This window comes from Bos mutus, chromosome 2 (genome assembly GCF_027580195.1).
Source record: "Bos mutus isolate GX-2022 chromosome 2, NWIPB_WYAK_1.1, whole genome shotgun sequence".
Taxonomy (NCBI): domain Eukaryota; kingdom Metazoa; phylum Chordata; class Mammalia; order Artiodactyla; family Bovidae; genus Bos; species Bos mutus.
This window is the reverse complement of record NC_091618.1, coordinates 107,810,655-107,834,709: the sequence shown is the minus strand read 5'-3', so window position 1 is coordinate 107,834,709 and position 24,055 is coordinate 107,810,655. Positions and strand designations below refer to the sequence as shown.

At 38.8% G+C, this 24,055-nt stretch overlaps 1 protein-coding gene across 1 annotated transcript in view; it reads left to right on the top strand.

Moving 5' to 3' along the window:
• STK39 (serine/threonine kinase 39) overlaps positions 1 to 24,055 on the top strand; it is a 321,280-nt gene that overhangs the window by 251,779 nt on the left and 45,446 nt on the right. Inside the window, exons 15-16 of the mRNA XM_070357864.1 lie at positions 3,584 to 3,636; positions 8,084 to 8,152. Coding sequence (XP_070213965.1) covers positions 3,584 to 3,636; positions 8,084 to 8,152 — 122 coding nt within the window. The remainder of the gene's footprint in view (positions 1 to 3,583; positions 3,637 to 8,083; positions 8,153 to 24,055) is intronic.

Here is a 24,055-nt window from a genome sequence, read left to right as displayed (position 1 = left end):
TTCCTGCCCGAGCCCTGTAGGTATTTGCATTTGTGATGCAGAGGTGTTGTGCCTTAACCAATTTGAGTTTGTTCTTTGTTTTGTTTTGTTTTATTGTTTTTAGGATTGAAAGAGTTTTTAAGTTACCAGAGGTCACCTGGGTCTTGAAACTCTCAAGTTATTAACATTTGCCCTGGAAAGTTGCATATAGTTTCTGGCCTTAAATCATACCTATTTTCAGCTTCCCTGAAATTAGGAGTATCCTGTGCCATATCAATTAAAGTAAATGTACTTTCAATTAAAGGTGTTAAGTATGAGTCTGAAAAGATTAATTCTTTATAAAAGGATGACCTTCAGTAGTCAGATCCAATTAGGCATTTTTCCAACTATATTTCACCCTGATGGGAGATGTCTACTACACATACTCAATCACTGTGATCTTTTCAAAGGTGGGTATTTTTGGTTCAGAATTAAAGGAGAATGACTTGGCTAGGCAACCTCCATAACTTGAGCCACCATTGATGTGCACAGAGATTATGGATGTTGGATATTAACTTCGTGGGATTAATATTTAAAGAATCAGAATATGCATGATGATTTGGTTACAGTTCTTATACCTCTCTTCCATGACCTTAGTAGTAATGTTAGTCACTCAGTTGTGTCCGACTCTTCTTGACCCCGTGGACCCCAGAGGAGCTCACCAGGCTCCTCTGTCCATGGAATTCTCCAGGCAAGAATACTGGAGTGGGTTGCCATTTCCTTCTGCAGGGGATCTTCCTGACCAAGGGATCAAGCCCAGGTCTCCTGCGTTGCAGGCAGATTCTTTACCATCTGAGCTACAGGGAAGTCCATGACCTTAGTAGAACAAAATAACTTAAGACAATCTGATCAGAGGAAAGAGGAAAGGAACGGTGGGATACATTAGCATCAAACCTAATTGATTCTCATTTTCTCCCTCTGTCATTTCTTTATTACTTATACACCTTAAATACTGGCTTTCCTGGTGTTTCCCACCCCCCTCATTGAATTGTTTTAGTCCTAATTCAATCTTTGCTGATACATAACTCACAAGACCAAGGTTGTAAAGTAAGTGAATGCTTACTAATCTTCTCATGGTAACGTGCAAAATGTTGGGGACTACTTTGTTTTCTCTCAAAAAGTAAAGGGAATCAAACATTTCTATTTGCAGTAGGTATTTACAGTATAGAATTGTTGGTCCTCACTCTGCCACTCATTACCTTTGTAAACTTGGAAAAGCCATTGAATGTGCTCATCAGAAGTGGGAAACAAGTAATACCTACTTTGCATGTCTCAAAGATTGATTGCTGGGATCCAGTGAAATCTGTTATCACTATTTCTCAAAGTGTGGTCCTGTGATCCCTGGGAGGTCCTTGAGACCGTTCAAGGAGCTTATGAGGTGAAAACTATTTTTATAACAATATTAAGAAATTATAGGCCTTTTTCACTCTCATTCTTCCACATACGTATGGTGGAATTTCCAGTGGCTGGCGCCACAATATGTGATATTGCAGCAGATTGACTATGAAGGACAACATATACCAGCTACCTTAAGCCAGACAATAGAGAGGTTTACAAAAATAGAAAACAAGGCATTCACTGATTTGTTTTTCTTTTAGAAATTAAAATAATTGTTCATAAAAATTCTTTTACATTAACATGTGATATGCTAATTGTTTTCATGTAAATTAATAAATGTTTTTTAATGAATTAGTTTTAATTTCCGATCAGTAAATATTGATGGACATAATCAGCACAAACAAAAGCTCTTTAGGGGTCCTTGATACTTTTTAAGAATGTGAAGGGGTCCTAAGACCAAAACATGTGAGAACTGCCGATGGATATGAAAGCGCTGTGCAATGTGTGATGACACTGTCGTGTTAAGAAAATTTTGGCAACGTGCGCATAGTCCTGCCGCTGCAGGCACTGGTTGGTGCCCACTCCATCTTCAGGGCAGGTTTATTTAGTCTGGGGTCCAAAATCTCTGAACTATCTATATAATAGTTGCCTGCAATTTCACATGTTGATCATGTTTCTACTTTTTTTTTAGTGTGAACGTCCACAATTTTCACAGTGTTCAGATCCTCAGAAGGTCCTAAATGAAGCCCAGCTGTAGCAATTGCTAATTATCTGCTGGCCCCATTTTTGTCTCCCAGAGAAGTAATGATAAAATCATGGTGCAGGCACCAGAGAGGATATGCCGAGGTTCAAGGCTCCCATGTCGATACCGTGGGCTTGGGTATCTCTAGAGTTCTTGCCCCTTTTCCTCCCTGCTTGTGGGAGGTGTTAAACGGGTTAGCTTCCCTAGGCACTAGGAGAAGGGCTTTCTGTCGGTCAGTACGATGCCTTTGCCATCTTTCTGAGCCTCCTTTCACCTGGTGTCATAGGGTGTGGTAGGACATAACCACCGTCAGTTTAGGGAACAAAGAAGGCTCGGAGACTGATGTCATCAAGATTCAGGCACTGTACTGAGTTACCCAAAGTTTTAGAGATTCAAACTGCAGTATTAGAAGATTTAATCAAACTGTCCTGGCATGGGAAGGAGAATGCTCATGGCTGGGTATTCAGACTGTCTCTGTCTCAGCCTTGGGCACCCTTGGCAACAGAGCAGAGTTGAGTGCATACAGAAAGTACTATTTCATATGTCTTGTTGCGGTTTCTTAAAGTTTTTTTTTTTTAATTAACTTTAATTCTAGCAGCTGTTGAGAGTTACTCATAATATTTTAGCGTTCTTAAGAGAATTTAAGACCATTCTAACTCACTGGCCCTTATCGTATCTTGATATTATTATGAATGGAAAACTCATATATATATATTTTAATATAGCAGTTGTGTACATTTCAATCCCAAACTTCCCAACTACCATTCCTGCATGGTTATCATAAGTTTGTTCTCTATTAATCTGTTTCTGGGAAACTCATATCTTAGATATTTACTTGTTCCATATTTCCTCAGTGTCATTTAGCTTTTTGGTTGCATGTACATATATGTGTCTGTTTTACTTTTATGTAGTCATTTAAAATTGTTCTCGAATTTTGTATATTCAGTGGGCAATTTTGCAACATTCACAGGTCCTGTCTATTTAGATAAAATTTTTAAAAGGAAACTACACACCTTATTCCAGCTGTTTGTTGGATGGTTTAGTGTATAGTGCTGTCATGAAATTACCTCTAAGACTATCCCCTTTGTTTCACTTTTAAAAATAATTTGATAAAATGGTATTTTCCAAGGAAAATATGAAAACTGTATTGAATATTATTTTGCTAGACTAAAAGCTCCTGAAAATTTTAATTATAGAATTAAATTTAAGGTTACTGATCTAGTGTAGATTTTATAAAAGGAACATTTATTTTTAGAATTTTGTGATATAATCATGTTTGTATAAGGTAAATTCAATCAGTTCAACAAAGACTTTCCTTTGTTATTGTCACAACTGCCTCTTCTAGTTAAAGAAGTATTAGAGGTAACCCTAAAACTGTTAAATGCTATCTGTGTGTCAGTAGCATCTTATAAAAATTGCAATACATTTATTTTGGGTAAACTCTGCTTCATTAGAGTTTAATATGCTATATGTTATGTATTTCAGAAACTCCAGGAAGGAACTTAATGACATACGATTTGAGTTTACTCCAGGAAGAGGTAAGTTTCAATTGAAATTATTATTTTATTGCTACAGAGAGCATTTCAGAAATTGATTATAAGCATGTGGTTATAATTTGGTATTCAAAAATGCATTCTCTAACAATAGAGGAGGGAAGGAAGGAAGGAAGAAAGGAAGGATTTGTAGTAATTGCAGAGAATCCAAACCAAACCTACTACTGATTGTATGAATTCTAATGACACGTGCTGCACAGAATACACACACTTATAAATTAAATCTATTAGCTCAAGCGTGAAAAGAAGTGCTGGCATGGTGATGCAGGGCCTAAAGGACATTATGATGGGTGTGATGAGATGCGCATAGCAATCCTAATTATGGTTGAGCAACAAACCATGACATCAGACCAAAAGGTAGCATACTTGGCCTCTCTGTTGTCCGTTCTGATTATACAAAGCCTGTGTTGAGCAGTGTCTGGGCTGCTGCTTGCTACAGGCACCACTAGGAGGCTTGGTAGGAACAATGCCAGTCTGGCAGCAGAATGTAATTTTAGTATTTTGAGTAGTTACTAAAATAGCGTCAGGGCTAGACTGGTTGCTCTTTTAGTGCTGGGATGCATGGAAGTCATCGAACCATGTCCTGTTTCTAGGTGTCTCTAGCACCTGGCAAGCACCTGGTACGCAGGAGAATCCCAAGTCATTTTGGTTAACTAATGGATTCAGGCTTTAGAGATCACAACACTAGTTGTTAAACAAAATTGCTATTTCCACTCTTTAGTTCATAACCAGAACAGTCTAAAGAAGTGAAAATCAGGTGCTAATGCTATGACTGTACTGTCCTTGACCTCTGGTTTCAGACTTTTACATGAAAATAGCCTTGATATTTCATTAATCTCATACATTTGAACATATAACACGCTGTAATTATTTTATGTATTAGAACGCCATGTCAAATTTGACTTGATTAAATAAGTTGAAATTCTATGTGCTAAAATTTTGAAAACCTGAAACTTTCCTGACTTGATAGCTGGTCAGTCAGTTAATGGCTTGATCTCCTTGCTGTTACCACCTGTAAGAGGACACAAACTCAAATGCTTACAGGAGCCAAAGTGAATTGTGGGAACCAGAGAGTTCAAAGTACATTCCAGTTCAGTTTTGAACAAACCCTGCCCACCAAACAAAATATGTTCCTGGGCCATAGGTGGTTATGGACTCAGTGGCCCCGATCTCTAGTCTCCTGTAAGCACAAAGATTTCAAGATTTCCAGAGGGCTCCCTGGTGGTCCGGTGGTTAAGACTCTGTGCTTCCAGTGCAGAAGACACAAGTTCAGTCCCTGGTTGGGGAACTAAGATCCCTGCATGCTGTGCTGTGTAGTCAAAATAATCATCATCATCATCATGATTTCTAATGTATTTAAATTCAATATATCTTTTTACAAAAAAACATAGTAGGTTTCCTAACTGATCTTTCTTTCTGGGGGCAATCTTTGACAGCTTAGAGTCAGTCTGTGAAATTGAACTGTTGCCGGTTGCTGTTATCTAAAAGCTATTTCGTCATAAAAATGTTGACTAGCCAATTCTGTGATAAAATCTAACAATTATATAGTAAGAGTTTCAAGTGTAGTAAATAGAAAGAACAGATTCTTATTTTAACAGTATTTTTTTTCATCTGATTGTTTAAGATTGACAGTGGCAATAAAAATCAATTTTTTTCAAAGGAAACAAAGAAATGAATTTCTGAGTTGAGGATTGCTGGGGATAAGACAGCCCTATCTGCATGACCTGGCCCTTTGTGCTGGCTTTGGCAGCCTCGTTTGCCACGGTTAGATTCAGTCTCTGCTTTTGTTGCCCAGACAGAGACCACAGTGCTGACTTCCCGATGATAGCTGGCCCTCCCTGGGCAGTGAGCACAGCCTGTTATTAATAGTTTCAGAAACACCACAGTTGAATCACTGTACTTGTGTGATTACTGATGCTGTCAAGCATTTCAGATGTTGTTTGCACTCCATCTGTGCATGCATACCACATGTACTATGTCTCTGCTATATACACACGTAAATACACATGGCATTGAATATATATATTGAATATATAAAGTGAACATATCAAATATTCTGTCCTCATTTGAGGGCAAACCCTTTGTGTTTATTATGTTGCTGTAATGGTCTAGAAAGCAGAGCATACATGATCATTTATGATTGTTTATGCATCAGGACTGTTAGCTTAATGAAAAATAAGTTATCAGTTACCTCAAGTTTTTGTTCTAAACTGTTACTGACATATTACTTAACATGCATGAAAAATAACTGCTGAATGGCACACACACACAAACCAGGAACATTTCCATTTTTGACCAACGAGCACCACCCATGTGCTATTTTGATATGACTCATTTGGTACCCAACAGTCCTGAAAATAGTCAGAGATGCCACACACTTTAATGATTTGGGAATGTTCTTTGCTTCAGTACTGCTTTAGTGCTAGCCCTTAATGTGGCTTTGTTTGATTATTCCATTCTCATCTGACTTCTTTGATTATAGCTCCTTACTGAAGTGTAAGATCTGATTGGTAACTTTAGAGATGGTGGTATCACATCCAGTTGCTTTAACAGATAGTAGCATGTAACCACTACCTACTGTATGCCTGGTGTCTATGAGGCAGGCACTTTAATTCAATATGCTGCTTTTCCTGAAGTTTCTAGTGGCTTCCAGGAAGATGGAGATTGAGGCTGAATATTCTAGCTGACTTTATAAAGCACATCATATTCAGACTAGAGCCTTTTGTTATGCTGTCCTAGGTTCATGCTGTGGGCTTCCCTGGTGATAGAATAAATATTGCTGGCTTCCCAGCAATAAAGAGTCTGCCTGCCAATGTAGGAGCCATGGGTTTGATCCCTGGGTCAGGAAGATCCCGTGGAGAAGGACATGGCAACCCACTCCAGTATTCTTGCCAGGAAATCACATGGACAAGGGAGCCTGGCAGGCTACAGTCCATAGGATAGCAAAGAGTCGGATACAACTTAGCAACTAAACAACATCAAGGTTCATGCTTTGAGATTGTTTTATCTCTGAGAGAATTTTGTAAGGTGTTTCTTGTACTTCTAATAGTGAGGACAAGGTCCAAGATAAGCCCACCTTAAATGGAATTTCATTTTTTAGTAAGATTCCCGTGTTTTTCTTTTCCATTTCCTTCTTTGATTTCATTTCATCGGATGAGTAAAGTGATAGAATACCACAGTTTCTCTGAAAGTACAAAGAATATACATCAACTCTCAAAGTCTTGTTGGCAGTTTGGAAAATTGAGCCATGTATGAGAGAGAGAAAGAAGGTGCATTTCAAATGGTCTCTGGTTGCCTCGTTATCATCACAGTTACCATATGCTGAGTAATTACTATGAGTCAGACACCAGGCTAAACATATTAAAGCCCACTATGAAAGGTAATTGTACCTTCAGCTACGTGCTCATGTTGAGTATGAGTACACACTTAAACACACAACACACACTAAGCCCACTTACATAGTCATCATATTTGAAACCCATTTTGTGATGAAGGCAGCCTTTGGCATAGCAAACTGTAGTTCAGCTTAGGTGGTTACTTGATTCAGGAGCTGTACTTTCCCAGTTTCTTCTTATCTAACTCTAGTACTGTGTATTTGTAATAATATCAGGCTGCCATGGAGAGCATGCAATCTCCCTTGTGAAAACATCAAGGTTCATAATGGTTCTTTGAGCACGTGGCAATTTATCAGTTTCCCTTTACAAAGTCTTCAAACAGACTTCTCACTATTGTCATGTTCACGATAACCTCTCAATTAAGTAATTTCTGTTATATTCACTTGCTACAGCCTGTTCAATCTCATCTTTATGAGATTGCTAATGCCTGTCAATTATCATTGAGAGGCTACATTCTTTTATTCAACCACATTTTCTAAGAGAATGAGTCTTGCTATCGAATGATCAATGTCATGTTAAAGGATTTTCTTAATAGCATTCATTTAAATAGCTCATCTTAATAGTCCAACAAGCTCACAGGCTGTTTGTACCAAACATAAGGTTGTATCAAACGCTACCTCTTCAACCTTTGCCATAAATTATAACTCAGTAGCTACTAATGATAGGAAAGGATTGATGGTGGCTGGAATTAACCTTGGCAAGAAAGAAACACATTGTCATAGGGACCAGTTATGAGCTAACTTCTAGAGGTGCATTTGAGGACTAATTCAGGTAGTAGACAAAAGGCAAAAATTTCTTGGCTCACCAAAAATGAAGCAGTGATTTTGTAGAACCTCTTTTGAACAAAGACAGGATGCAAATTGTATGTGGCAAATGTATTTCACATTGCTTCTGATTTTTCCTCCTGATAGAACCTGAATTGTTGAAATACACATGAATGATTTTTCTAAATGAAAAGTATATATATTTTACATTGTACTAGATTGTTAATTTTTATTGTGTGGTTTCTGATCCACCTTCATTTCACATTTGGGCAGATACTGCAGACGGCGTTTCTCAGGAGCTCTTCTCTGCCGGCTTGGTTGATGGGCATGATGTAGTTATAGGTGAGTCATTTTTTAATGCATGTAGTGTCATGCATTTTGTTTATATATCAAATGGAACTGCACTTAGAAACAAAAGTTTTCAGAAGGGAATAATTTATTCTGTGAATTTCTGAAATTTCTTCAATTCCTATCTTTTATGTGAAAGAAGTATATTTAAGAGTCATATTTAATTTTCTGTTCCAAAGGCACTTAATATAATTCTGTCCCATTTGTCCAGACATGATTTATCCAATGCAAAACCTCACTTACTGGAGATAAAACAAAGAACCTAGAAAACCGAAAAGTCCATGACCTAGCAAGCCCAAGATACTGTAAATTCCATACACAGAAGTGTGGAAACTTCTGAGGTCCTTTCTCTGAGTTTCTCTATTCTTTGTTTGGACACAGTTCTAATAAACTTAGGTGGTGGACTTCCTAGCTCTTAGAAAAATTCATTCATTATGAAGTTTCAAGGTTGGATGAAACTTAACCATCATTCAGTCCAGTTCTTTCATTGTGTGAATAAGGAAACAAATTCCTAAAGTGATTCAGTGGTTTGTCGAGGGCCTGCAGCTGGGCTATGGCAGAACCACCACACTTTGAGACTGTGGCTTTTTCTACTACTGCTACTTTTTAGAATCAAGAAAAAGCTGTGTGAAAATTGGGGAGCCTGCTAGCTACAGACACACTAATAGGAGCAAGAAATGACTGCTGGCCTCCTGCCAAGGCAGGGAAGGCAGAAAAGCTGTAAGAGGCAGACGGTGTCATCTAAGAAAAAGTGTAGCCTGCATCTACCTGGGGTGGGGGTGAAGGGATCCATATTCTGCAACAAATTCTGAATTTATGAAGATCTTATAATGTAGCTTATTATTGCATATTTATAATGATGACCCTAAGTAATTGAGATGAGTTAATATTTTAACAGTGTTAATTATGACATTCATTATATTTTTAATTATATAATTATAATACTATAATAGTATTATGATAAAACTTTCTTTAAAGTCAAATCAAAACCAGTTCTTGAAATGACTTGGGCCCCTTAAGTGATAGGTTTTAACTTAAAGAAAAATCACTTTATTTTTTTAAGTATGAAATGCTTTATACTTTGCTTCACCTTGCTATACAGCTAGAAACTAACGCAGCATTGGAAAGCAACTATACTTTGATAAAAGCTAATTCCAAAAAATCACTTACTTAAAATAATTTCTTCCTCAGTAATGCTGGAGTGTGTCACTAAGTTGGAGCTTGAGGTAGATACACTTACCCATCAGAATAATTTGTTCCTAGAATCTCTGTAATTTACATCATTACAAAATGAGTTGTTTTATGTAAAAAAGAGTCATAGGGATTTTAGTGAGATGTTGAAATTCTGACTAGAGAATCAGTATCTAAGTTACTGTTATACAAGTATTCATAAATGTAAAGATACAAAGTTATCTTTGTAATTAGAAAAAAGTAAGCTCTTATTCCTCTTAATTATACAGGAAGTGTACACATTGATTTTGCAAAGAAGCTGTTTTTAAAAAATATTTATTTGGCTACATCAGGTCTCAGTTGCATCACTTGATGTCTTCCTTGCATCATGCAGGGTCTTTCTTTGTGGTGCAGAGATTCTCTAGTTGCGGTGTGCCGGCTTCAGAAATTGCAGTACCCAGGCTCTCCAGTTGGGGTGCACAGACCCTGGAGCACGCAGGCTCTGTAGATAGAGCATGGGCTTAGTTGCTCCGTGGCATATGGGATCTTAATTGTCAGACCAGGACCAAATCCGCATCCTCTGCATTGCCAGGTGGATTCTTAATCACGAGACCATCAAGGAAGTCCCCACAAGGAAACTCTGACTCCTCTGCCAAGTGGTGTATATGATTATATAGACATATTTTAAAGAAGATATATATGTGCACACATACATAGAGGGGTGTGTGTGTGTGTATTTTCTCATATATTCTGTCTTTCATACACTTTAAAGCCTTGTGAGGTCCCATGGCTAGCTGAGTTCTTTAGTTTCTGATCAAATGTGAGGGGGAGCTGAGCAATAAGGTCAGTTCTACTTTGGCATTTATTGTAAATTCCATATCAGAATTCTTCATGTTAATCATTCTTTGATAAAGGTAGATTTTTCTCATTTGAAAAAATGAGCACACACCTTTGTGTTTTAGTTCACACTAAAGAATTAAGAGAAAAATTAATGGCTAGATCAAGATACCCTGTAAAGAATATCTTCCTTAAAGAGAGCTATAGTCCATATACAAAGCAGGCAGAATTAAAAATTAATTAACAGATAAAAATTAATCAAGACACCTGCTAGTATCTATTTGACAAAAAGTCGAGGAGCACATAGTCCTTTTATTTAACATGATCTTGGCAGGTGGATGGCTCAGATGGTAAAGAATCTGCCTGCAATGCAGGAGATGTGGGTTCAATCCTTGGGTCGGGAAGATCCCATGGAGAAGGAAATGGCAACCCACTCCAGTGTTCCTGCCTGGAAAATTCCATGAACAGAGGAGCCTGGAGAGCTACAGTCCATGGGGTCACAAAGAGTCGGATACCGCTGAGCAGCTAACACTTTCACTTTCACTTGGTAGGTGGCAGGTAGTGTGGAGAATAAAAGAGATTGATGGGAGGTATTAAGTCACATCTTTATTTAAGCATGATCTTGCTTCAGATCTACAGTCAAATTTAGTGTACTTCTTTTGTTTTGTTTTGTTTTGTTTGCCCCAGGCTCAGCTGAATCTAAACCAGAGGATTTTTGGTCATTGAGTTTTTTTTAAAAAGTGGAAATTAAGGCATAATGCATGTCCAGCTTATTGAGTGTGGTTTAAATATATAACCAGAAAGCTTCTACTTTTTGATGCTTTATTTATTCTTCCCCCAGTTTTTCATTTTGCCTTTTCCCCTTCTTGGAACTGGAGTGTGGAGTGTTGGAGTGAGACTCAGGGGTGTGCAGTTGTTCCTCGTCTAGTAGCACTGAACATCCCTCACAGGGACAGCACACCTAAGGGTGACAATGTCTACGTTTTTCATTTGATCATTGTATCAATTATACAAGGTAGAGAGGACTTGCTGCTTTTAATAAGCATTTTATGAACAAAAGAGGGAGGTCAAAAGAAGTTTCTGGGATACTGTAACTTATCATGGTCCTTGAACTTGGATCCTGTGACTCCAAGCCTAGAGCCTAAGCTTGAATCTGACCCTGTGTATACAGTTAATCCAACATCTTTAGCCTTGAAGAATGGATCCAGATAACTTTAAGTGGTTTCTGTGTCTCTGGAAAAAAATAACTTGCCCTTATTTGTTTTTCTTGTATGAGTAGATGGTTTATGTTGATTATTTGATGAGCAGATGATATGTGTTTAAGTCTGTCCCCTATCTCAGCCGTTCTGTGTTCCTTCTGGCATAATTTTCTTCCCTTTCTACTGATTTGTCCCACCAGCACACGAACATATCTTTATGTCTCCCATTTTAAAGCTTTTTTACTCCACCTCGCATTTCAGCTGTTTCTCTTCATCCCCTTACAATTAAACTTCTCAAAAGAATTGCTGCTGACTTCACTTCTTTTTCTACCACTGTCTCTTGAAACCACTCCAGTCAGACTTGTGACTTCCTCACTCCACTCAGACTAGTTCAGAGCCGTATCTGGGGAAAGCATACACCTAGCAGATGAAATGGGAAATGCAAAGGTAGATATGGCTGGAGTGGAGTGAACAAGATGGAGGAAGAGAAAATCCATGGACTGTGAATGACCACCTGACAGGTTCCTAAATCCAGTGGCTAATTCTCAGTGATCTGTCAGCAGGATTGGGCAGAGTGGACAATGCCCTCCACCGTGATAAGTGGTTTCATTTGATGTTTAAGACTCTTTTCTCTCTTGGTCTTCTCACCTTTTTTGTGTTTTCTTCTTAGTCTTTTATGTCCATTCCTTTTCATCTCTCTGACCTATGAATATTGACATGTCCATAGGCTCGTTCACTGTATTTCTTCACTTTTCTCTAATCACTCACATCCTTGATGATGTCATCTAGTTTATGATATTAACGTCTCCCACTCTCAAACTCCCACATTTCTGTCTCTAGCCCAGATGTGTCCTTTGAATTCCAGACTCATATTCATCTCTCTCTGTGGCATCTTGACACAGAAGGCTCATCACCATCCCAGATTTAATTAACATCAAAAACATGCCCCTGTGGTTTCCTCTCAGTCTGCAACCCGCAGAGGCCTTGCCCCCTAGGTAGGTGTCAGCCCCATCTTTTTAGAATGGAGACAAAAACCAGAGTTGTCTTTTCCTTTTCTTTTTCTCATTCTCAATATCCAGCCTGTCTAAATGACTCAAGATCCAGCCGTTATTTACCATCTCACCTCCCATCCTATTTCAGACTCTTTTCATCTCTCAGTTGAATTACTGCATTCATCTCTTCACTGGTCTCCCTGCTTCTGACTTTGCCTCCTTTCAGCATGTTCTCGTCACAGCAGCCAGAGAGATCCATGTAAAAAGTAAGTCAGATACAAAAGGCCACACACATTATGATTCCATATATATGAAATGACTACAGTATGCAAATCCATAGAGAAAGTAGATCGTGGTTGCCAGAGCTGGAGAGGGGCATGGGAAAGGGGAGTGACTGCTTAGGGGTCGAGGGCTTCTTTTTGCAGTGATGAAAATGTTCTGGAGTTAGAAGTGGTTGCACAACGTTGTGACTATACTAAAAACCACTGAATTGTGCCCTTTCAAAGGGTGAGTTTTATGATATGTGAATTACATCTCAATAAAAAAAATGTAAGCCATATCACATTAATGCTTTAAATAAAACTCTGTAATAGCTTTCCATCCCATATCTCAACGGCTTACAATCCTCTGTATGATCTGTCCCCTGTCATTTCTCAGACGTCTTCCCTCTCTGTGACTGCCCCTCCTCCCCGTTTCACCCCAGCCACGCTGGCTTTTGTACTTGCTCTGCCCTCGGCCAGGATGCTCATTCCCCAGGTTCACCTGGGTATCTCCTAGTGCTTAAATGCTGCCTCTCAAAGGGGCCTTCCCTGACCGGCCTATTTAGAATTCCAACCTGTCCCCAACTCTCTACCCCCATCCTTAAAGTACTTTTCCTAATCTCTCCCCATCTAATTGGCTGTATTTCATTTATTTATTTATTTTTAACTATATAGGATCTTCCCTTGAGCATAAGTTTTTTGAAGGCCAGGATTTTTGTTTTATTAAATGCTATGTTTCCAGTTCCCCAAACTCTACATTTATATAGTTAACCGCTAGAGATAAACATATACCACCTTGAAATATACAAATATCTCATAACACTTTCTAAAGAAGGCTATATGGGATTCTACTATTTTAAGAATCTTACTTTCAAGAGTACAGAAATCAAGTAGCATTTTACAAATATGAAATATAGTCCCTTGACAAAAAGGTTGTACTAAAATATAGTCCAGTTCAATGTAGAACATTGGCATATAGAGGTTTGAGTGATATTTTGAATGTGTATTTTTTTCAGTTTCCATAATATAAAACAGCTAACATTTAAATAGTTTTTAAAATCTTTTTTCCCTATCAGAATTTCCTCTTGAATCAGAGTAAATGCTTAGGGCAATATAAAAATCTGAATAAAAGCAATAGTGTATGTTATGGAGCAGTGAATGTTATGACTTTTACTATAATGTAGTGAACATAATGTTACAAAAAAATCTTCAGTACCCAGCTTCAGGGTAATCTGTCTTTAGTGTACGAACCATCACAAAGCAGAATTTAGACTGAGGGACCAGTGTAGTGACATAGAGTGATTGCTGTCATGCAGAAGCAGAGCAAAACTTAAATGCAGTGTTTATGGTCTGAAATCATGAATTCACTTCAGTTGGGCTTCAGTGCAGCACTACCTTAGGCAGGAAACAAAGTACGCTTAGACTTGGTGTACATCAGAACTGAGATTGACAAGGCTTTGGGTGGATGTTGGTTTAAAAATATGAGTTAACTTTGCAAGATGCAAGACAAGATGCGTGTATGAATTTGCTTCTCTTTCCAGACTGGCATGGATGACAAGTGGAAATAAACCAGATCTCAGTACCCAACACAGTTGTTTCAAAGATGGACCTCCAGTGAGACAGCTGAGAAGGTTGCTTCCTTAGCCTCCTAGCTCAGAAATGGTCCATTGGAAGTTTTGTCAGCAACAGAAGCAAAGGGGAGAAAACACATAAACAAACTCATATGTACCAAAGACAGCAAAAGTTCTGAATCCTCTTCAGGTCTTGTGATACATGGTATTTTTGAGTCTTTCTTGGATAAGTGTTAGGACCTCAGCAATAGAAGGAACACTGATGCGTACGTTCAGCTGGCCAGTTAACCTTTGCTGCCCAGCCACTCCTGCTCCTGATGTTCGATCTGCAAGGCCTGATGTAGCATCCAGGGTGTGACAGTGAGTGAAGCGCTTGGCAGCTGCCTTTTGGGAAAGTGCCCACTGACAGCTCTTTGCTGGGTTTTTAATACCACCGTTTCCTCGCTTTGTAACAACATATGTCTATTTTTTTTTCCGCTTTAAGTGGGGTTGAGAACCAGATGTTGGCATTTCTGTTTCCTGAGAAGGGAGATGTGTTTCTGCATTTATTTATACAATTTTCCTTTGAGAGATTTTGAGCCTAGCTGACTAGTTAGGACTCAGTGGAAGCTAATATTAGCTATATACATTCTCATAAGGTCTCTCAGTGCACTTTTGGACATTCTGTGCATGTCCTTGGCATGCTCTTTTGCTGCACATGGAGAATCCTGTTCAAAACCTGTCTGCCTTACCGTGTGTAAAATAGATAGCTAATGGGAAGCTGCTGTATAACACGGGAGCCCAGCCTGGCACTCTGTGACCACCTGGATGGATGGGATATGGGGGTTGCTCAAGAGGGAGGGGATGTGCACACACATACATGCAACATTGTAAAGCAGTTATCTTCCAATTAAAAAGAAAAGACTTCCCCAAAAACCTGTCTGCCCTTTAAGAGTCACTGTGAATGCCACCTCCACGAAGCCTTCTCTGATGCTCACCTCCTCCCTAATGAAATCTGAAAGACAGCTTTTCCTCGCCAGAAACCCCAGAGAATGGTTTTTACCTTTAACGACACATGTCTTTCATCCTACTGTACTCCCAGAGCCTACTTTCTCTTTGTGTGGAGGTTGAGTGCACCTTTACAGCAATGCCTGTTTTTCTGGGGGTGGGGGTGGGGGTTGTTTTTTTTTTTTAATCTCTACTATGCTTGCCACACATAGGCATTTAAATATACTTCTGTATAAATCAATACATTTAATTCCATTTGGGAAATTTAACACTGGAGTTGTTCATGAATTGATGACCTGGGCAATATAAATATTATGGCACCCTCTCAAAACTGAACAATAATTCACCATGATTGATTTTTTAAATTTAGTTTTTTTAAAATTTTTGTTTTTTAACACCAAAAACATTTTGTATTGGGGTATAGCTGATGAAGGGACTCAGTCATACGTATAACATGTATCCATTCTTCCCCAAAGCCTGCTCCCATCCAGGCACATACCATTGAGCAGAATTCATGTCCTCTACAATAGGTTTTTGTTGGTTATCCATTTTAGAAATCACAGTGTGTACATGACCTTCCCAAAGTCCTTAACTATCCCTTTCCCACTGGCAACCATGAGTTCATTTTCTAAGTCTGTGAGTCTCGGTTTCGTAAGTAAGTTTATTTGTATTATTTCTTTTTAGATTCCACATATAAGGAATGTCATGTGATGTTTCTCCTCTGTCTGACTGACTTCACTCAGTATGACATTCCAGGTCCATCCATGTTGCTGCAAATGGCCTTATTTCATTCTTTTTAATGGCTGAGTAATATTCCATTGTGTGTATATCTCTGTGTGTGTTTACAATAGTCAAGACATGGAAACAACCTAAATGTCCATCAACAGAGGAATGGATAAAGATGTCGTGTATATATATATATATATACACATATATATATATATATACACACACACACACACTATTGTAAACAGTGCTGCTGTGAACATTGGGTTGCATGTATCTTTTGGGGCCCTGTTTTTTTCTGGATATAAACCCAGGAGTGGGATTGCAGGGTCATATGGTAGCTCTATTTTTAGTTTTTTAAGGAACCTCCATACTGTTCTCCATAGTGGGTGCATCAATTTACATTCTCACCAACAGTACAGGAGGGTTCCCTTCTCTCCACATCCTCTCCAGCGTTTGTTGTTTGTAGACATTTTGATGCTAGCCATTCTGACCAGTATGAGGTAATATTTCATTGTAGCTTTGATTTGCATTTATCTAATAACTAGTGATGTTAAACATCTTTTCATGTGACTATTGGCTATCTGTGTGTCCTCTTTAGAGAAATGTCTCTTCAGGTCTTTGGCCCATTTTTTGAGTGGGTTGTTTGTTTTGATACTATCAAGGGTCATAGTTCAGTTCAGTTCGGTTGCTCAGTCCTGGCCCAGTCTTTGCGACCCCATGAATCGCAGCACGCCAGGCCTCCCTGTCCATCACCAACTCCCAGAGTTCACCCAAACTCATGTGCATCAAGTTGGTGATGCCATCAAGCCATCTCATCCTCTGTCATCCCCTTCTCTTCCTGCCCTCAATCCCTCCCAGCATCAAGGTCTTTTCAAATGAGTCAACTCTTCACACGAGGTGGCCAAAATATTGGAGTTTCAGCTTTAGCATCATTCCTTCCAAAGAACACCCAGGACTGATCTCATTTAGGATGGACTGGTTGGATCTCCTTGCAGTCCAAGGGACTCTCAAGAGTCTTCTTCAACACCACAGTTCAAAAGCATCAGTTCTTTAGCGCTTGGCTTTCTTCACACTCCAACTTTCACATCCATACATGACCACTGGAAAAACCATAGCCTTAACTAGACGGACCTTTGTTGGCAAAGTAATCTCTGCTTTTGAATATGCTATCTAGGTTGGTCATAACTTTCCTTCCATGGAGTAAGAGTCTTTTAATTTCATGGCTGCAATCACCATCTGTAGTGATTTTGGAGCCCCCAAAAATAAAGCCAGCCACTGTTTCCACTGTTTCCCCATCTATTTCCCATGAAGTGATGGGACCAGATGCCATGATCTTAGTTTTCTGAATTTTGAGCTGTAAGCCAACTTTTTCACTCTCCTCTTTCACTTTCATCAAGAGGCTTTTTAGTTCCTCTTCACTTTCTGCCATAAGGGTGGTGTCATCTGCATATCTGAGGTGATTGATATTTCTCCCGGCAATCTTGATTCCAGCTTGTGCTTCTTCCAGCCCAGCGTTTCTCATGATGTACTCTGCATATAAGTTAAATAAGCAGGGTGACAATATACAGCCTTGATATTCTCCTTTTCCTATTTGAAAACAATCTGTTGTTCCATGTCCAGTTCTAACTGTTGCTTCCTGACCTGCATATAGGTTTCTCAAGAGACAGGTCAGGTGGTCTGGTATTCCCATCTCTTTCAGAATTTTCCACAGTTTATTGTGATCCACACAGTCAAAGGCTTTGGCATAGTCAATAAAGCAGAAATAGATGTTTCTCTGGAACACTCTTGCTTTTTCCATGATCCAGCGGATGTTGGCAGTTTCATCTCTGGCTCCTCTGCCTGTTCTAAAACCAGCTTGAACATTTGGAAGTTCACGGTTCATGTATTGCTGAAGCCTGGCTTGGAGAATTTTGAGCATTACTTTACTAGCGTGTGAGATTAGTGCAATTGTGCAGTTTGAACATTCTTTGGCATTGCCTTTCTTTGGGATTGGAATGAAAACTGACCTTTTCCAGTCCTGTGGCCACTGCTGAGTTTTCCAAATTTGCTGGCAGTTGAGTGCAGCACTTTCACAGCATCATCTTTTAGGATTTGACATAGCTCAACTGGAATTCCATCACCTCCACTAGCTTTGTTTGTAGTGATGCTTTCTAAGGCCCACTTGACTTCACATTCCAGGGTGTCTGGCTCTAGGTGAGTGATCACACCTTAAGGGTCATAAGCTGTTTGTAAATTTTGGAATAGATAAATCCCTTAACAGTTAAATCATTTGCAAATATTTTCTCCTAATCTGTGGGCTGTCTTTTCGTTTTGTTTATTTTTTCCTTTGTTGTGCAAAAGCTTTTGAGTTTAAGTAGGTCCCATTTGCTTATTTTTGCTTTTTCCATTATTCTGGGAGATGGATTAAAAAAGATGTTGTAATTTATGTCAGAGAGTGTTCTGCCTATGTTTTCCTCTAAGAGTTTTATAGTGTCTGGTCTAACATTTAGGTCTTCAACCCATTTTGACCTGATTTTTGTGTATGGAGTTAGGGAATGATCTAATTTCATTTTTTTACATGTGGCTGTCCAGATTTCCCAGCACCATTTGTTGAAGAGATGGTCTTTCCAACATTGTATAGTCTTACCTCCTTTGTCATAGATTAATGGACTATAAGTGCATGGTCTTATTTTGGGTTTTCTATCCTATTCCATTGGTTTATATTTCAATTTTTGTATGATTGATTTTTTTCTGTCTTTGCCTACCTTCCCCTCTTTTTTGTCTTTCTTAATTGACTTTTCACCTGACTTTTGAGTCTTGCCTCCTTGGTAAGGAAATGTGGTTGGTCTAGAAGGCCTTCTATCTTCCAGTGCTTGCTGGCATTACAGTATTTGTCTCAAAATACAGAGTGTGAGTTGCCTGCATCAGCATCTTGTCTTGGGTGTGTATTAAAAAAATGCACATTTCTTGACTCCAGCCTAGAACAACAAAATCTGGAGTCTTAGGTGTAGAATGTGGAAACTTGCATTTTTTTACCAAGCTTCCCAGGTGATTCTTAAATGCAATACAATTCTGTGGCCATCATGTTATCATCTGTATATCCTTTTCAGTCTCACTCATCTCCTTTGCTTTTCAGCCTCAATTCTTTTCTCTCTTTGGGAATCTCTTTTAAAACTGTGCCAATTAACTTTTAAAAACTGTGTGTCTAAATGGTGTAAATGTGCGGAGGAGCCTCATCAGTATAAATTTTTACCATAATGAGTCATTACAGTTTTTATTAAAACTACAATTGCTGCTCAGGGTGCAGTAGATCCTCCAGGTGGCCTTCAGCTTTTATGTTTCCCGACAATGGCAGAGTATCTTTAAGCTCCAGAGTATGCAAGCAACAGAATATTTGCTCATTTGTGAGCATATGGTTGGATGTGTGAAGTGTGTTGTTCCCCCAGCTATAGCCAGGGATATTTAAGTCTTCTGTGAGAAATCTAGGATTTATTGCACCGCCATGCACTTTTACAATGGAAGTCTTGGAAAAGAGTGAACATCTTTTCCCTTATATTCAATTCAGGGATTATGCTGTGATGTTTATTGATGTTGAAATTCAATGGAGGAAAATTTTCATTAAAAAAAAAATAGTGTCTCTATGAAACAATTTTACTATGCTTTTAAATGATGACTGATAATAAAAAAAAAAAAAGGCAGAAAATTCCGTTAGCCCTTCCTGGGTTTAGAAAGGCTTGGTGTTAGTTAAATGAAGTCAATAAATACAGTTGAGTGACTCCTGATTAAAAGTTGTCTGTATGTTAATTTTAATAGTCTAGGGAATTAGGGACTATAAGTGGCTTGGGAGAACTATACTGATTACTTTCCTTGTTTATATTTATCAGAAATAAATGTTAATCAGTTTGATATGGCATAGCATTACCATTTTAAAAACTGCCACTGCCATTTGATTGTAGCTCATTGCTCCTGGTTTTCCAGGTACCATTTTTTCTTTAAAAAGTCTTTATTGAGGGATTTATTCCCTAAATAGGAAAATTTATTAATTTTAATGTGAAAAATAGTATATAAAAATTATTTTAAAATATTTGCAAGTGATAAGCTGAATCATCTAATATATAATTGAAAAGTACCATGCGTTAGATGACTCACCCTCATATTCAGCAATTGTATGCTTTGGCAGGGTGGTAGAGTCATAGTTTTGCTGCTTAAATATACAAAAAGCTGATTGTTCTGTGGAATGTTGGGAGCCAGGCCTGAATAAATATGCAAAGAGCATGCAGTATACGCGTACACACACACACTCAGCATTAATTTAGTCTCAAACCTAAAAGTTAATATATCTTTAAGTTTATTTAATTGCATCAGAAAGATAGACTGAAATAAAATAGAATTTTTGTTGTAACAGAGCTATCATTTCAATAATCTTTTGACCATACTCCTCCCACCCACCCCCAAAATTCAAGGAAATTCAACAGAAGAAATGTTTTCCTAGAAAACCAAATTTCAGAAACCTAAAAGAGGCTGCCTGCTCCTGTGATTGAATCCACTGCCAGCCCCAGCCACCCTCTGTGCTTACTGATCTGCAGATTCTAATGCAAAATGATTGACTATCCAGATAAGAGTTCACAGACTTATTGTTTATGAAGACATCTGATTTGGGAGGAGGGGGAAAAATTCAAAATTACCTTTCAAAATGTGAACAAAGGTTATTTCCAGAAAGTTCTAAAAAGCATAAAATCTGTAATCTCCCCCAAGGTGTTCTCCGTTTCTGTGTCATATGATTATGAATCTGTGCAGCAGTAAACCACACTGCAAGCCCTGGTTTTCTAATTAACTTTGTCATTTTTATTTAGTTAGGAGTTGTGGATCCTCTTTAAAACCACTGATAGAGATAGACTCCATTTAAAGTCTGTGCTTAATTTCACTTATGTGAAACAAGAGCTTGCTAGTGGATTAGTCTCAGACATCCTCTGTCAGTGGAGTCTTGCTTTTTTCAGTTACTTTCAATTGTCCTGTTGTAATTCATGTTAATCTGTCTCGTAACTCTGGAATCAGATACAGTTGAGGATTACATTCAATTCAGCCAAAGTTTCTGATTATAGAATTATAATAAACCCCAACACCAATCCCTGCTTACAATGAGAATGTCTTTCTGGTGGAAGGATAGTAGGTTTACTCTGGTACAGGAAACCTAGTTTTTCTGATGTATATTTTTCTAATGCTTTTAAGTGTATAGGACTAAAGGAGATGGCTCTTTTGCTGAATAGTCTGTTTCATTCCTAGATTTCTGTTTTGGGTTGTTAGTATGTGTGTGTATGTGTTTACCTACTTCAGAAATCTCTGGTCCACGTGAATTTTAACTATTCCATCAGCAGTACAATACTGTAGATAAAGAAGGCTGAGTGCCAAAGAATTGATGCTTTTGAACTGTGGTGCTGGAGAAGACTCTTGAGAGGGGGGATTGCAAGGTCATCAAACCGGTCAATCCTAAAGGAAATCAATCCTGAATATTCATTGGAAGGACTGATGCTGAAGCTACAATACTTTGATCTGATGCGAAGAGCCAACTTATTACAAAAGACCCTGATGTTGGGAAAGATTGAAGACAGGAGGAGACGGGAACAACAGAGGATGAGATGGCTGGATGGCATCACTGAATCAACGGACATGAGTTTGAGCAAGCTCCAGGAGATGGTGAAGGAAGCCTGATGTGCTACCGTTCATGGGGTCGCAAAAAGTTGGACATGACTGAGTGACTGAACAAGAACAAAGAAGCTGCTTAGAAGCTTGTTAGTAGATTGACAAATAGATCTCTTAATCCCAAACCAAATCTCTCTGCTTTTTTTTTTCTTGTATAACAGAAGCTCCTTACATAGCCAATCAAAAACATAGTAAAGCCAAGAAAGAAAATTCGGCCAACAGTTTTGATACAGTGTGGGCATATTTTCATTTTATTTTTGGCTTTATATCTAATTTTAACCTGGATCCTATATCTTGTGTTTGGTTGCCAGTTTTTTTTTGTTTGTTTGTTTTTTTAAGAACAAAGAAGTCCTTCTTGCTGACTCTTAAGAACACCTACTTCTTAATCCTACACTATTTAATACTGCAGTATTTAAGTTTAGCATTCAAAAAGTGTATGAAAATGTTTCACCTCGGACTCGGACCTCAGACAAGGAGAGACTGAGTAGTCACATTCTAATAGGCTGCGAAACACGCCCTTGTCTGATGAGCCGTAGAACCATCCAAGGGGAATTTGTAGTCAGGGTAGCATTTGAATAGCCATGGGTATAAAAGCCCATGGCTCTAAAAGCCCCTTCTGGCCAGAGTACCCTATGGTAGAAAGTGAAGAAAGGCTGGCTGTCCCATTAGATTTGGTGGACAGGTTTTGGTGGGGTTTTTTTTTAATTGCTAAATATTTAATAGAAAAATGCCTTAATCTTCACCCTTAGGGAACTTGATCCGACATGAGAAGTTTGTTACTTGAAATGAGAACATTAAATTTAAAGCATCTTTTCAGTAGTAGGCCCCCTGGTGGTCTAATTTGTAATAGATTTTGAGATTCCTTAAACAACGGACTGGTTCAAAATTATGAAAGGAATACGTCAAAGCTGTGTATTGTCACCCTGCTTATTTAACTTATATGAAAAGAACAACATGCGAAATGCTGGGCTGGATGAAGCGCAAGCTGGAATCAAGATTTCTGGGAGAAATATCAATCACCTCAGATATGCAGATGACACCACCCTTATGGCAGAAAGTGAAGAGGAACTAAAGAGCCTCATGATGAAAGTGAAAGAGGAGAGTGAAAAAGCTGGCTTTAAACTCAGCATTCAAAAAACAAAGATCATGGTGTCCAGTCCCATCACTTCATGGCAAATAGATGGGGAGACAATGGAAACAGTGACAGGCTTTATTTTCTTGGGCTCCAAAATCACTGCAGATGGTGACTGGAGCCATGAAATTTAAAAAACACTCATTGCTTGGAAGAAAAGCTATGACAAACCTAGACAGCATATTAAAAAGCACAGACATTACTTTGCTGACAAAGGTCCATCTAGTCAAAGCTATAGTTTTTCCAGTAGTCTTGTATGGATGTGGGAATTGGACCATAAAGAAGACTGAACACTGAAGAATCAGTTCTTTGGACTGTGGTGTTGGAGAAGACTCTTGAGAGTCCCTTGGACTGCAAGGAGATCAAACCAGTCAATCCTAAAGGAAACCAATCCTGAATATTCATTGGAAGGACTCCTGCTGAAACTCCCAATACTTTGGCCACCTGATGAGAAGAGCTGACTCATTTGAAAAGACCCTGATGCTGGGAAAGATTGAGGGCAGGAGGAGAAGGGGACGACAGAGGATGACATGAATGGCATCACCAACTCAATGGACATGAGTTTGAGCAAGCTCCAGGAGACAGTGAGGGACAGGGAATCCTGGCGTGCTGCAGCCCATGGGTTTGCAAAGAGTCAGACACGACTGAGCGACTGAACAGCAGCGACCAGTTTGTAATGATGAGCTGGATCTTTAGAAACTCAGCATGCTTGTGATCCTTGATGTCACTGAGTAGATAGATCTGGGGTCAGAATTCTGTTTCCAGTTCTCTGCGCTTTCTCATCTGTCTGGGATATGCATGGTCAGAAGGACAGGAAGGGCTTCCAAATGGCTTAGGAGTAGCCATTCCCTTCCACAGGGGAATCTTCCCTACCCAAGAATTGAACCTGGGTCTCCTGCATTGCAGGTGGATTTTTTTTTTACCAACTGAGCTACTAGGGAAGCCATAGAAAGGTAGAATACAGGTGAGAGGACATGGATTGGACAGCACAACTCTTAGGAAGGGGGAAATGCTATAGTTTATCTGACTCATGGGCTTCTTGGCCATTGGCACAGCAGACTGGAGCTCTAAGTAGGTTTTTAAAACTGAAAAGTTGGTTTTCTTATTTAGTGCTCATGAACATTGTTACTAGTTAAGCAGTGGGGATAAGAAATTAATTTTTTTCAGGATGAAATTTTTCACGTCATAAACAGAACTCTACACTTAAGAGAACTTTTAGCAGTGGCTTTACATGATTAATTTGCAATAATTAAATGTTAACAGCTCAGGCTTGCTGGTATGACCTGAAATACCCATGCAGTTTAGATGTATGCAGACTATATAGGTCTTCAGTTCAGTCAC